The sequence below is a fragment of the Ambystoma mexicanum genome, chromosome 7p, assembly GCF_040938575.1.
Source record: "Ambystoma mexicanum isolate Mex_15411 chromosome 7p, UKY_AmexF1_1, whole genome shotgun sequence".
Lineage (NCBI taxonomy): Eukaryota > Metazoa > Chordata > Amphibia > Caudata > Ambystomatidae > Ambystoma > Ambystoma mexicanum.
The window spans coordinates 242,787,705-242,803,594 of NC_090939.1; the positions used below are offsets into that span (position 1 = coordinate 242,787,705).

The 15,890-nt window shown below is 46.6% G+C and overlaps 1 protein-coding gene across 3 annotated transcripts in view; it reads left to right on the plus strand.

The window, feature by feature from the left end:
• The window catches only part of RCAN1 (regulator of calcineurin 1), a 523,976-nt gene that overhangs the window by 483,432 nt on the left and 24,654 nt on the right, over positions 1-15,890 (plus strand). Inside the window, exon 1 of one of the 3 annotated variants that reach the window (XM_069636149.1) lies at positions 6,372-6,759. The exons of 1 other annotated variant lie outside the window; for it this stretch is intronic. In XM_069636149.1, the coding sequence (XP_069492250.1) occupies positions 6,673-6,759 (87 nt within the window). In that variant the 5' untranslated portion in view covers positions 6,372-6,672. Of the gene's footprint in view, positions 1-6,371; positions 6,760-8,227; positions 8,261-15,890 lie in introns of those variants that run through there. One more of the 3 variants, XM_069636150.1, reaches the window with a different exon arrangement.

Consider the following 15,890-nt stretch of genomic DNA (forward strand, 5'->3'; position numbering starts at 1 on the left):
GGAAGCAAGTCGAAACGGAGAACCACAGGTTCGATCCCAGGGTCCGCGCTTAGAAACCTCTGGGTATTAAGCGTGTTATAAATAACCTATCATATCATTATAGCATTGTGCAGTATTGACGTTGCAGTCCATATTCACAACTGGTTTGCCCACAGAGTTAGGTTAACGTGAAGAAGCAACAAAGATATTTGAGAAATTGTCCAGTGCTGAGTTTTTTTTTGTCTGACTGTGTTTTCTCCCTTGGATCTAGAGGAGAATTGTTCGTTGAGGACAGGCGAGCACAGAGTTCTGCTAGAAAGAAGGTGGCGGTCTGACCAGGAGAGTTGCCTCTGTTCGATCGGGTCTAGGCAAATGTGTGTAAACAAGACGTCCAGCCTGTTGCCATATTTGTGTGTTGGGTTGTTAGTCTACAGTTTGAAGTCAATGGGCCTCATTATGAGTTTGCCGGTCCGGGATCTACGGTAGCGGTAAGCTTGCCGGTACCGTAGTTCCCAGACCAGCAAACTACGAGTTGTGCTCGCGAATGCCTTTCTGCCCGCCAGGTCGGACCTGCGTTATAAACTGTGCCGGTGCATCCAACCTCCCCGTTCAGCCCTACCGGGCTGAATAGGGAGCATCTTTTTTCCGCTGCCCGCGAATGGGCAAATACCGGGGCCAGCAGGGCCGGAATGCCCCGGTAATTGCCCATTCGCGGGTGCCGGAAATTTTCAGAAGTTTGGCCCAGAAGCCAGTATACTCCTGGGATGGCGACTGCTGAGTTGAGGTGAACCGTGTATTAGAAGCAGTACGCTTGCGAAGTAATTTGGGCATTAGAGAACTCTCTCGAAGTAACTTGGGCATTACAATCACTGCAACCAATTATTTGGCTGTGGCTGCCAGGGATGTGCGAATACACATAGTAGTTGGAAAAATGTGAAGCTGGTTGAAGCATTGGAAACTTAAAACCACTGCACATGTGAAAAACCTTTGACTGTGCAGAGGTGGTCTGAAAAAGCATATCCTTTCCTTCTCAAAGTGTGGGCCTTTTGAATCCCAATTTTTGGAATTTCGGTGCAACAGCATCACTTTTTTTATACTGTGTTCCACTTATTAGACTTATTGTGGTTAATTGTTTGGACACGTTACGCATGCCATCCAAAACATTGGTTGAATAACGTGGCTCTGCATGAAATGTAATCTCTGGGCTATGAGAACTGCTTCTCAGCATTTGAGTTTTGTCTATTCCTTTTTAACCTTATGGACCTTTAGATAAAGGGGCAATGCAGGACTGAATTCCTTGCATACTTTCTACCTGCAGATAATGGAGGTTAGAGTGGGAGCATCCCATGCCTTGTTTTCTGTGTAGAAGCGAAGTCCAGCTCTGTGTGTGATTTTCTGTGTTTGCTCATTTGTCATGTGACCACCATCCGATGAAGAGGCCTCTGGGACTTCAAAAGCTAATGGAACTATCGTCTCAGCGTAATATTTTCAGTTAGTTCAATAAAAGGGTTCAAAACTTGGATTTTGGTTGACGAATTATTTTGGAAAGTTTGGCGTTTCATCAAGGGCGCGGTAAAAGTTATGAGAGTGTCCCTACATTTTGGAAACACCAATTGACTTGCATTAAAAAAGAATTCTGTTGCACCTACAGGCGAGGCACTAGAGGCATTTTCACCAACCCTGCGTGAGCTGCTTGGTTGTGAAAGCGTGGATTGCAACTGTGGTGTTAATCTGACCAGTAGATTTATTTTTAATGGGCCAAAAATTGGTTAGAAAAAATAATGTGTGAGATCTTGATCCAGTCCACAGACTCACTTCCTGATTCGGTGTCTTCCAATCAGCAAGCTGAGTAACGTTCATATACATCGCCTACGGGTGCCGATTCATCAATTGACAAGTGTAAGAAACGTTAAACATGTTAAAACCGGGGCCATGTTGGATTTGTGAACTGTACCCTTACTCTGCGAACAGCGCAGTAAGAAAATATTCAAAAACACATGACAGTATATGAAACAACCTCTGGGGTGGTGAGGATGGGGTGGAATATGTCTCGAAAAGGACAACAAAAGTTTTTTATCTGTGTCCATGATTGCGGACAGTTATGTTTGTAAACTTGTCTAATGTTTGAGGACATTCATACGTGTGTGTGTGTGTACATCTATATAATAATATTTGTTATGATTCATTTGCACACCCTCCTCTTTTTGGGAAGCTTATTAATTTTGTGCTGTTTGACGAATCCACACTATAGACATGACTCTGAATTCTTTAGCAAAATTGCATATGGTTTCATCAAGAGGGGGGTAGCAATTATGGGGGGCCCAATCCTTTTGAAATCCAGAATGACTTGCATTAAAAAACATTTGTGTCGTGCGTTCGGTATAGGCCTATTTCACCGACAAAAAATGGTCACAATTACCAAAAGTTCTAAAAATGCTACCACCAAAGGTTTGAAGACCAAAAGTTCGAACCTTTGGTGGTAGCATTGTAAAAATAAAAAACAGGGGCTGCGGGGGTGTCATTTGCATCGCCCCGCTCAATGCACTTCATGGTATAGTGAGCAGAGGTTGCGGGGGACACCCCCACAGCCTTCTGTTTAAAATAAATAAATAAAGAAAGAAACGGGGGCTGCGGGGGTATCCCCCGCTCACTATACTTTATGGTATAGTGAGCAGGGGCTGCGGGGGGCACCCCTGCAGCCTTCCGTTTAAAAATAAAAAAGAAGAAAAGGACCCTGTGGTGCCGGTTCCCGATCACGGAAGTGAAAGGGAACTGGTGCTGCAGGAACCCAGCACGAAGATGAAGGTAAGTGGGGTTTGTTTATGTTGAGGGTGTGGGTTGGGGGGTCTTATGGTGTTTTGTGTGTGTGTGGGTGTGAGTGTGTATGTGTGTTTGCATGAGAAAAGTGCAAACTTTTGGTAGTTCGCACCTTTCTCATGGGAACATTTTGGCCGCAGTAGTTTCTGCCGCGGCCAAATCACTTAGATTCGTGCTTTCAGCCTGAACTAGTGGATGGATAGTGAGTGGCCCATGGTCCGATTATGAGGCTATAGTGGCCTGGGCCAGGCAGCAGCTCAGGCCCAATGCCTACTGTGGGTTCTTGGTGGGCTCTGCAACATGACTGAAGCCCAGGCCCCAGGATTTGCAGCCACTGATCGGGGACATGTTTCTAAAGAACACTTTTCTGCTGAACATGACCCGCCCTCCTCCTGCCCCCTCCCCCTTCCAATTCCCTCACCCCCACGGTCCATTTCTGTTCCTGCAATGTCCCACCCCATCGCCTGCTCTGCCTTTTACCGTTATTTTTTGTTTTGTGTGTTTTTGTCAAGAACATTGAGAGCGGCTTCTTCGGGGTGTCATTTCACGGGGAACATCCCGTGACCCGTGTCCCTCTCCCTTTTTTTGTATGATAAAGAGGTCAGTGAAATCATGGCTGCAAAAAGGTGACCCGGCCTCATGGCCAGAAGCTATGTACAGTGGCCGAAGGTAATATCATGGGTTTGTAGTTGCTACTGGGCCAGGCTCCAGGCATGGTCCCGTTGATATTGAGCATGGCTTGGTGGGGTCTGGGCCATAGCTGAACTTCAAGACCTAGGCAATTGAGCCGTAGATTCGTCCCCAGCATGTGCTGCTCAAAGTGACACACATCATTGTGTGCTGCAAATATATATATATATATATATATATATATATTTGATAAAAGAACATTGTAGTTCTTTCATATAGTTTGAACGAGGAATTTCTAATAACTTGCCTACAGTGCTGGAACATTACGAAACATCTTCAGTTATATAAACAATTGAAATTCAGTGACAAAACATTCTAAAAGGGACATTACTGTTAATTTGCCCTAATAAAAATCTGTGAAATTCAATGAAAAAAAACGTTATTGAAGGGACGTTATTGTTAAATTGAGCTATCAAAAAAAACCTTTGAAATTCAGTGAAAAAGCTTTGTCAAAGGAATGCTATAGTTGCGATTTACTGTGATTAAACCGAAGTTTGATGCTTGAAGGAGAAAAGAAAAAGTTATTTTACAGAAAATGTCAGACTATCCCCTCCCCCCCCCCTTACTTACCTGTGGGCGGCACACCTCCTTGTATGCCGCCATCTCTCTGCGACTGCGACGCTGCTTCACTGTAATGCAAACTAATGGGAGACATTTTCGGCCGTATGTAATTTTCATGCAGATATGTCCCCTTGTCCCGTCCAAGAGTGGGGCAAACCCCCAGAATGCAGAACCAGTTGCTGCCAGCTTGGGCTGATTAGATGAATTGGCTGCTTCCGCTAATGACCACCGTACCTCAAGCAAACAGGAGGCTGGCATCCGCATTTATGGTCGATGTTACACTTAGGACATGATTTATGCCAAGACCTCCCTTGAAATCAATTTGCCACCATCTTCCAGGGCCTCCTCTTCCAAATCCCTGGAATGCTGGGTCAGGTTCCTCCCGGGGTGGGGGGGGGGGGGGGGGTGGAACATGTTTTGTGAGGCTGCCTCCATAGTGGGCACCATCATGGCGTGCATTGTATCCCTCTCGATCTATGGAGGTGGCACGGGAGCGGGAATGGTCTCTATAGGGAACTGTGGAGTTATCCCAGTAGGCCTCTACACCCTGGGCCTCTTTTGTGTGGAAACCTATTTTAAATGTTCTCGTAGGAAAAGGGTTGGGTTCCTGAAAATGTGTAATATGGGGCCACATTGAACATTATTTCGAGGGCCTCTTTTGGTCCCCGGTCCACCCGTGTTGGTATGCTTCCATTTATCCTTCCTTTGGTGGCCAATGGGTCCATCTCTACTCTGGCCTGGGAAGGGCGGCCCTCTGGAAGAGTGCAGACAAAAGCACAGACCGCGCGCATCTTGGCCGGGAAGCCAACTTTTAGCTCCGAACCTTTGGGAGTCCGCATTTCTTTCATTTCTGGCAGTCTACAGCATCACCATCAGTAACTGCCGGCCAGAAGAGCAAAGGTGCGGTTACCTTTTTTGCTGCTCAATGCCGAAAACATGCAATGGTGATTTGGTGAAGGACACCCGTTTCCCTCGGTCACCATGCAAATCGTGAACGGGTTAGTCCTGGTAAATGGCACCCACTTGACAGGGTGGCCCACTGAACGCGAGACAGTCTGCTACGCAGGCCGCCTTACCTTGACACTCTCTCCGCAAAATGGCTCTGCACACCTGAACTGGGACAGGCCATACTTACTGGTAGAATCTGTCTGAGGACATGGAGAGGCCATACTAGAGTTATATAGGCCTGGTTGCCCGGGTGGGAATGGGCTGTGCATCTTGGGGGGGGTTGGGGGGGGGAGGGACATTCAGATTTTTACCTGCCACCACTGCCATTTACATGGTTTAGGTAAGTGGACAGAGAGGAAAAATGCAAGAGAGCATCTGGGTGCTTCTGAACGGCATGCGTCAACAAAGCTGTGTAAGAGTCAGTGGGCCTCATTACGAGTGTGCCAGTCCAGTAAGAACAGTGCTGGTAAGCCTACCGGCACCCTTCTTACCGGACCGGCACACTACGAGTCTACCTGTCAGAGTCACTGTGCCCGGCAGGTCTGCCCTGCCAGGCACAGTGACCACAGTAAGCAGACCATAAAGGAGGCCCTAGCAACTTTATTTACGGTGCTAGTACCACCGTGTTCCCCATTCCCATTGAGTCCTCTGGGACTCAGTGGGAATGGAGAATACCATGTTTCCAGTCCCTGACTTCCCGGACTGGCAGGGTTGGAATTCCCCGCTGTTACTGGCAAGCCAGGCGCTGGAAAAATGTGCAAGTCCGGCAGCATCCTGCCGGTTTTACCGGCACTGCTACTGCCGGACTTGTAATGAGGCCCATAATGACTTAGTGGTCTTTGTTGAGGGCTCAGTCTGTTGTGTTCCGCTGTGAGCCCGCGACGCTAGGATGCATTAGGCTGTGTGGTTATATATTTATTATAGAATGGCTCACAACCAAAACTGAAACGCGTACCGTACGTGGGCCTTTCTGTTTGACACTGCACTTTTGCACGTCCTTAAACTACAGGCCGGCACTGGGGGCAAGTCATCGCTGGGTAAATGGCTCGGCAATGGTGTCAGCCCCGCGGAAGGCCAAAGCTGCGGTGTTTTCCAGTCCCCCGTGTCGTGCAGCCTCCCCGACGCCTAATGACTGTTTATTGCAGCAGCCCTCGGACCCGGGCGCTAAGATTTTCCACCTTGAGACGGGCTCGCCCTGCGCGCGCGCGCGCTCGCTCGCGCCCGCGCCTCCGCCCGGGCGCTGAATGGAATTACTAGCGATGGAAACTATGTGGCAAGACTAGTTGATAACGCAGCTGCTGTGCAAACCTCAGCTGTTTTTCCATCCTCCAAAGCAAAACGGCGAAGTTAATTAGCATAGGGAAACTGACTAATGTGCTGACGTCACCGCTTTCCAGCCGGCGCTTATATTCTGTGCCCGCTGCCGGCTGCCTGGAAGCGTGCGGCCTTTTGTTTAGGAATTTGCAGTCCCCGGCTTGACAATCGGGACTTGTTTTTTTTTTTCTTTATTTATTTCGGTGTCTCCTTTTGGGAGGGGTCTGATCGCTTGCTTTATAAGCATCGTTTGCAGAGGCGGCCGCTTCCGTAACCCCGCTGGACGCCTGAGCTCGACGCGGCCAGCACCCTCGTCTCCCCGTGTCCAGCGGCAGCGGCAGCAGCAGCGGCGGCGGCGCCACCATGCACTTCAGGAACTTCCACTACAGCTTCGGCTCCCTGATCGCCTGCGTGGCCGGGAGCGACCTCTTCAGCCAGAGCGAGAGCAGGGTAAGGGCTCGCTCGCCTCTCTCCCGGCGCAGGGGGACCGAGCGCCTGCCAAGTAATTCATTGAGGACTTTGTGAAGTGCGCAAGCTCAGTGGGTGAATGCGCTTACTGCCGAGATCTGCGTGTAGCATAGCGATTTGCTGACGTGAGTGTCACCGAAGAGTCGACAGTGGTTTAATCGCCACCAGTTTTAAAGTGGACTTGTTGGCCGTGGTGCTTTGATCGCTCCACGGCATAAGACGGGAGACAAAGGGGGAAGGGGTGTGTCGGGGGTGGGGTGTGGGTTGGAGGGTGCTAGCCCAGCACCCATTATAAAGTAGTAGAACCCGATTTTATGGCAGCGGTGACATTTCCGCGACCAAATGGTCCGCTTTAAACATGGTGGCGATGAAACATGGACTCCCAATTAATAGTTTATGAGCAACTGAATGTGTGTAAATGTGTTTATTGATGGTTTAGTGCATTCAAAACAGCCGCCAGCGGCAGAAGTCGCAGGAAAGACCCAGAACTCCTCCAAACGGGAGAGATGCTCATCCAATCCTGGCTTTTTCTTTGCATTCTGGGACTTGTGGTCTGGGATTTATTTATAAAGGTAGTTGCAAAACAAAATGTCCCGGAGTCCAAGGACAAACCTGGAGTGGATGGCTGTCTCGGGAACGAGCAGGCAGCCACCAGCTGTTCATCACTGGAACATTCTGGAACGTGTTTTGGGATTGGGTGACCAGATGGCTCCACGTCAGAAGTCTGTTTCTAGTGCAAGGCTTTTCTTTTTTTCATCTTTCTTTTGGTACAAATCATTGGTATCGGCTGCTTATGTCCAATGTATTCACTTGAAGTTACGCAACACTACAACTCCCAGGATGCATTAGTTTGTTAAATGAAAGCACTGGACTGGAGACGTGGAAATCCAATGACCTGAAGACGCCTGTTTGGCCTGGTTTGTGAGGGTGCTGTGTGGAAATGATACATAGCTGATTAGTCTGTGGATGCCAGCGGTGGGTATCGTGCCAGCTTGGCATGCAAACCATTTGGCCCGCTGATGGAATAACACTGGAGCTTGGCATGAAGAGCTATTGATAGCCTGTGCCAGCTTGATAGCTTCAGGCAACTTGATGGGCATCAAGATAGATTCAGATAACTTTGTGGATGTTAGGATGGCTTCAGATAATTTCATAGGTATTGCACAGAAGGGAAAATACCTTTCCAAGTAGTATTCCACTAAGACATCCCTCGCAGGGCAAAATTATACTTCGCCCCCGAGACCGTGCCACAGCAGAGTTCAAGGCACGTTGACAGTCCTAGAATGTTGCAAGTCAAATCTGCACTCCTCATTCTGGCCCCTGATTGGCGGAGCCCAGACCTGAGTGTCGCTGTCGGGAGATAAGTGATGGCAGAATGGAAAAAGGGAAATGCAATCCTGTACAGTAGGCGTTGATTGCAGGGGCCCGGCAGGTCACCAGAGCCAGGGGGAGAAGGCGTGCGCGCATGTTCGAACCTTCTTTGGTGAGGACTTTTCTTTGAAAGTCATCAGACATTTGTTTTGACTTATACGCCTATTGAATAAGGTACCGACCTCACCCTTTGGCGCCCATGTTGGGCATGCACCCAAATATCCGTTTCTCGGGCCAACTGGGCGACTTTTGTTCATGCTGTTGTCAAGGCTACTCGTGTAGTTGTGGTTTCTGGCTCACAGTTGTCAGCCTGTTATTGGATGGTTATCTGAATGACTGCACCTCTGCCTAAATGATGCGTCATTATTTCTTCGTTGTGTATGCTTCTCGCATTGGGATCTGTTGGAAGGTGAACATTCTCTGTCTGCCTTGCTTGCCTCTGCTGGAAATTGATTCGAGTCCCAGATGTCCACGCTTGGTAGAACATTTTTCTTTTTTTGCCCTACATTTTTTTTTAAGTGTGTGTGTTTTGTGTTAAGTGCTTTAATGATAGTTATAACTTGTAATGGCATTTACCAGGGCTTTTGAGGCTATATTTGGCATCTGAGAGCTAGAACAAAATATTGGCTTTGCCCATGCTTGTTTTTGTGGCAGGAAGCTGGTTATTTGTCACTCTTTGCAGCTTGTTTTCACTTCCTTTTTGAGACCTTATTTTTTTTTTAATTAAACCAAGACGCACATCTACTTTTTTGTAATCAGCAAAACTAGAAAGTGGGTCGAAACTTTGTGAAATTGTGCACCCCGGCAGATTTGACCAGCCCCTCAGTTCTGGGGTGAACATCGGCGCTTTAGCGAGTTAAGAAGCTGTGCTGTGTATAGCGGTTTACACAGATATTTTTTCTCTGCTGTTGCTGGCGTTTGACAATACATTGAAAACAATATAGAAACCTATTTCTTTGGGGGGTAAATGCGATAATTCCAGAATGTTGTAGCTTTCCACAGGCCGGATCCACAGTCTGTATAGAGCCATGCCGTGCGGGGTTCATTCGTGTTACCAATGTATTTTTCATGAAACTTTGGTGTCATTCATGGAACAGTCTGTGTGTAGAGCTTTCACAGGGTCAACTGTGCTTCGACACACTCCCAGGCTTGTACCGGAAGTAACTGGAAATCCGACATAAAGACATTGACAAATGCAAGATTTGAGAAAGTTTACTCATTACCAGGTTTGGGGGATCCCAACTGTTTTGGGCAAGAATAGGACATTGTTGCTAGTGAGCTAAAACATTTTGTTTTTCTCAAAAAGGGCACACACCCCACCCGAAATCAACGAAGGAACTAGAAAGGCACAACAATAATTCTGGTTCTCTTTTGAAAGCATTTATTTTACATTGGGATTGATGAGATGTTCTACCCGTAGGAATAATGGCATCTCTGTGGCATTACCACCCCCGAGCTTAACTGTAATGCTCTGCGTTATTGTTTTTGACATAAACCATTGAGCGACCTGTCATCCAATCAATCTTCAGTCTTTGGGCCATTGAGATCGGTTGAATTACATTCAGCCAATAAGATTCGCAGACATTTTGCTTTAGGCCAATCTGATTGGCCAACATTCTTTGGTATTCAGTCTTTGAGCCATTGAAATCGGTTGAATTACATTCAACCAATAAGATTGGCAGACATTCTGCTTTAGGCCAATCTGATTGGCCAAAATTCTTTGGTATTTCAAACAGTTGGGTAGGCCGAAACTGCACACGACGATTATGGAAATCACCATTGTATAATTTTTGTTTCCTATGTATTTTACGGTTGGAATGTTATGTTTTTTTATTCTTCTTGGAGGCGCTATTGCAGTAATGTTGGCAAGAAACGGCATTAGTTCGTGCTGCCATTTAGACCTGTACCGAGTGCTCTGTGCACTCCGCTGCTGTTCTATAGGGCCTGATGAAGGATCTGGACGGATTTGACATTGACGTAATTTTAGCAGGTGACAAGGGTGTTTGCCCCCACCCCCAGAACTTTTGTGGCACACCATTTTGTCCCACTCATTTGCCAGGGGCTCCTTTCATTTAGATGTCATGTCCCCCCAATATTTTCAGTAAAGTTACTCCACCGCGATGCATTGGCCCAATATGCTGTTCCTCCCCTGCTTTTAAATGTCTTCTCAGTAAGACTTATTATATTATGTTAAAAGCTGCATTGAATTTGTTATTTACTTTCATTGTACCCATCTGAATGCTGATGGTTCTGTCAAGCAGACCTTCTGCGAGCACGCCCCCTTATAGCCACTCCGCTGTAATCCTCTTGTGATTGTACCGTTGATCCGGAACGCCAGTGGTTAGCGGCAGCGCTCCTTTTCCATGGCAGTCGATAGATATGCATGGTAAGGTTCTGGAGCACAGGGAACGCTGTGAGGCAGCGCTACTCAGTTTTATACCATACGTTCTGCAGCCACATTGAGATACCCATGGGACAGTGCTTAATTGTCCCAATTGTTGAAAGGATGGGGATGGGATGGGATGGGAATAACAGGAACCCGACGCTCCGTATCTACATTAAAATTGGACCTGAATGGTTCATTTTGTTTGATCCCAAAAGTAAAGGATCACTCATGTTGATAGATACGTTTTCATTTCGGTTTTTATTGTTGCTCAAGGTGCCGACACGTGTTTCGACCCCACAAGGGTCTTTTATCAAGGCGATTGAGTACGTTCCAATGGGTTTGGTAAGTATGATTACTGCCCTTTGTTATGCTGCTGAAAAAATATATTTGCTGGATAGCAATCTGTGTGGGCCAGTTGGCCTCTGTTGATTATTCCTGGCGGTCTTGGTGATTGTGTCGATACATACGGTTTCTTATGAAACTCTTCTTTTGAATGCTTTTGGTAGTGCCCACTCTCACCCTCGATTTTAAGCAACCAGATTTCACCACTCCATGCATTGGTACGAGTAGGGTACGACAGACCTTTTCTACAAAAACCTGCGAGTTACTCAAATTCATTGGACATTGATATTTAAAGGCTGCACCGGAGGTATTCGGATACTCTCGATTTGTTTATTTTATGGCAGCCTTTGTTTTTTTTTTATTTTGTACGGTCCGCTACTGAGGTTCGTCGTGGCGGTCACAGTTCATTTTGGAAGTATGAACTCTAGGACCAAACTTTTGGAGTTGTAGTTTTGTAAAGATATAACCTTTTCTATTTTGAAGACCGTTTGATTTATAAGGATTGAGATCTACTAGTGTTTCTTGGAAAGGCGGCAAATTGGATTTTGGGGTGGGGGGTCTTTCATGCTTTTGTTCGTGTCCTCCTTTCAGTCCCAGGTTCAAAGTGAAGCATTGCTGCTGCTCTCTGGAAGTGATTGGCAGTATGCCCTCTCTTCATCACGCAATTTGGCAGCCTAAGTAGTCTGGTGCGCTGACCGGCAGCAGCGCCCCATGGACATTTGCCACAGCACAAGCTCGGCTTAAGCAAAGTATGTCGCTCTGGGAGAAAGGAGTGAAATCGGGACAATAGAAAAGGGGTTACTCCAATCTTACTAAAATTGTGTTCACCCCAGTATTGAAGGTGGGTTCTTTTGAAATCAAAGCTGCTTTTGAGGACCATCAAGCAAGCGATGTTGCTGTTCTAATGATCCCCCAGTAATAGAAATCAAAATAACCTCAAGAAAATGTACTTTGTAGGGTCTCCCTTGCCACTTGCACCCCCATCAATTCCTTGAGTATTGTAACTAACGTAGCTCATCCTGAGAAACAGGATCTACTTCAAAATCAGGATAAAAGTATTTCAAGGTCCCGTTTCGTTTATGGAATTCCCTTGATTCGCCGACAGTCCCCACTGAACCTGTGAACACCACACTATTGCTGTGCCCTAGGGAGCCAAGCTGTAATTCGCTGAGACCCAACAAAGTCGACACATGTCTGGGCTGGCTTCTGCTTCTGTGTAAGAGGGCACATGGTCTCGCAGTTCAGGGTGCTCTGCTCCCAGTCGTGTCAGGACCCAGGCCGCATCCAATGGTGGCCAGGCAGGGACTGTTGCATGCGGCTGGTCCCCTTATGCATTGGCTAAAAACAATGGCTTCTTAAATTGACCAGAGCAATGCAAGTGGTTGTGATTCCTTCAAAACCTTCCACCCATTACGTTTTGGACTTAATAAATCCCATCCTCGTCACAACATAACCTGAAGGGGACACACACAGAGATTGCATTTTTATTTTCATTTTTTATTCTGAGTTCCTTGGGTTTGCGGCTAGGTCGGTTGAGACCAAGCGGACCAAAGTGCATGAAGCTAAAATCTGGTTCACCCCATCGCCGCTTCCTTTCTCTTCTCTCTCATGTTGTTTTAAATAAGCAACCATTGTATTGTCTCGGGAAGATAGCTCAGGGGCAACGTGCTCGCCTTTGAAGCAAGACGACACAGAGCAACACAGGTTCAAAACCCCAGGTCCGCGCTTAGAAACTTCTGGGTATTAAGCGCGTTATAAATAACCTATCGTATCCATATTGTGGTCTTTCAGATCCAAGCTCTGTTTGACATCACTCGTCATCCTGGAAGTGTTTCCACGCAGTATCCAATTTGCATAATCAGTTCATCCCAGAATGCATTTTTCCATCGCAACATTTGAACCGGTTCCCTGGCGGATTGTGGGGCGGGAGATTTGGGGGGTATCCTGTCCACTTGGGGTTAGCTCTAGGGTCACTGTCAGGAGTACTGTGACCCAGCTGCTAGATTCCCATACGTCTTTGGAGTCTCAGGCTGCCGGCTCTCCAAGCTCAAGCAACCTACTGGACGAGAACCCATTGAATGGGAACTGTCTGCACCGAGCAGTGGAACTGTTGCACGGCGCATGACTGTGTTATTCCAGGATGCATCTGTTTGCTGTGGGCCTAGTGAAAGCTTATAACATACATTATGTTGATCAGTGACACCCGCGTGTTTCCCTGGAAAAAAGGAAGTGGAGGCTATTATCATGCAATGGACAACAAAAAGAGGACGGTTTCCTGTGTCTTTCCTTTTCCATGTTGTTTTTATAGCGCTCCTCTTATTTTTATAAGCCTAGACCCTAATTCACCTACGAGGTTACCAGGAGTAAGTCCAGCTTACTTATCCCACCTGCAAAGGTCTTCCTGATTCACAAAAGAAGCTCGTCTGAGTAACTCTGGCTTACACCTGGAGCACTACTAGCATCAAGTCAGTGTTACTCAGAGTAACCTTTGTTCATCGAGTAGCCCTCCCTTGCTGGAAGTCGATGCTAAATCAGATCAGCGCCGTCTTTGGGCCTTGGGGGCAAAGAATACAGTCAGCCTTTGCAGATAATCCTATCTTTTCTTAGCGTTTTGTTTAACGTGTGCTGTGTCTGCTCTGAAGATCCATGGTCTACTATTAATGCAGTCGTGATCCAACATCCCTTTTAACACACCCTGACTTGCTTGAGCAAAGCGATCATTTGTTTTGAATGTTAGAAAACACCCACAAAAACATATGTAATGTAGGTTGCCTACCACAAGGGCACCTCTCACCAAGCCGAAATTGGCAGCACCCAACGTATTCCATTTCGGGAGGTCGAGAAAGAATTGCGGTTTGTTCTGCTGTAGAAGCATATTGCATCCCTGCCCGTTCCCTGAACCATTGGCGTTCTCATTTCACTGAAGCCGAGCTCCTCAGAGCCATTAGTTTTGCCATGGTGGAAATTGACCAAATTCTCCATCATCGCCATCGAAAAGTAATTGGTGGCATAGATCAGGATTCCATCTTTTCAGTTTATTATTGATAGTTCTATGTATTCCTTGTGGACATAAGCAAAACACGGGTTTATTCTTTTAAAACCAAAATCCTTTTTCATTATTATTTTTTGGGTTTAAAAAACACCTTTATGTATAATTTCAAACATTGCAAATGCCATACTGTGGCGTTAAGCCCCTGTTCCAAGGGCTTTCGCTTGGGGGCCATTAACGAGGGCTTCGGGCCATTGCCCCAGTTCCAGCTCTTGGAATGGGGCCTTAAGGCCATTAGCACCCGGGCTACCAAAGCGGAAACCCAGGGTGCTAAAAAAAAGTATTTTCCTCCGTTCGTGCGTCCCGTTGAACGAAGGAAAATACTTTTCCAAGATGGCCTCCATGGAAAGGGAAGAGGAGCTCCTTTTGGAGCACCTCTTGCCTTGCCATGGCGGCCTGCAGGAGCAGAGAGCTAAGAGCAGCAACTGCAGGGGAGTGCTGCCGCCGTAGAAATAAGGTAAGTGGGGGGTGAGAAGGGACAACAAAAATAATGGGACGGTGGGTGGATGGACCATGGTGGCGAGGGCAGCTGGCTGTCAGGTGGGGGAACGTGGGCTTTCACCGGTGGTTCAAGCCTGCGTCCTAGCCACCTGATTGGCTGGCTCCTCCCTCCCCTTTTAGAGTGATAAAGTAAATCATAACCTTATTTCCGTCAGAACATAAACAAATCATAAAGCAATATCTAAACAAGATCTTAGTATTATTCCAGTCATAATCGACATGGAGTTTGCATTAAAATACAAGAAGTTAAGCAATGCACAAGTTCAAAGGTGACTGGCAGCTAACCACTGCGAAAATAGTCCCAAGCATATGACGAACAAACACTAAAAGAAGAAGAAAAAACCACATGAATCCATAGTATAGGACCAAATAATATAGACCGCGATGTCATAGGGTCTATTTACCGATTCAAATTATCCATGCATTTATTGAAAGATAACCACATATCATCATATAGATCAGAGTGCTCTCTTTTTTTTAGACATCACTATCTGATAGTTCGATAGTACAAGCAAATTATTTAGCCACGTATCAATGTGAGGGGGTTTCCTGGTTTTCCACTCCCTTTAGAGTGGTTTCTGAGCTATTACTAACGCTCTGTCAATCCACATTCCCAAACCACGGGTGATTCCCAAAGTACATCCTTCTGAAAATCCTAATTTCCTCAAGTGCCAAAGACGAGTATGCTCGTCCTTTTTCCGCACAGACTTGCATAATAGCCTGGCACTTAAGGGGTGCTGCAATATGTGTGCATTGCTTACTTCTTTTGATGCAGGCCTAATCAAATTTAAGAGGGCTTTAAATGAGTCTTTGCCCTTAAGCCCAAAGTTAACGGGCAAGTTGTACAGTACCACGACGAGTGACACTTTTACAGCAAGGGGTGGTAGATTTATTAATGACGAAGTGATGAAATGTGTGAGCCGGGGAACAAGGTTGGGGGTAATAAAAGGCCACCACTTTGTCAGAATTAAAGGTACACCGTTTCTGCGGAGTGCAAGGGGCCTTCATTTGTAGATTTAAAATTACTCTTGAAACAATGATATTTTCATCCTATGGGGAAACTCAGGTGGATCTCGGATACGCATTTCTAAATCTCTATCTAGTGATTTTGATCACAGTGCCCTGATTACATACATTTTTGCTACTAGCTGAATTTTCAGAATAAGGAAGGCGCTAAGCAAGGACAAGGTGCAGTGAAAATGTCCTTCCATGAGGCCCGGAGTGGCAGGTGCTTGCACTGTCGAACAACTTGGAATCTACACCCGGGGCCAGATCTGTTACTTTGCTACAGTAATCTGCAGAGAAGCGGGGTCCAGGGAAAGCAAGGCGCCTTCCAATGTCTTGTCCCACTCCCATTTTCAGTTTTGACCATTCGGTTGCTCTGTAAGCTGAAATTATTCAGTTGGACTCCGGTTAGGAGGGAACTGGGAAGTGAAGAGGGTCCCACCCATTGATTGCCCATGG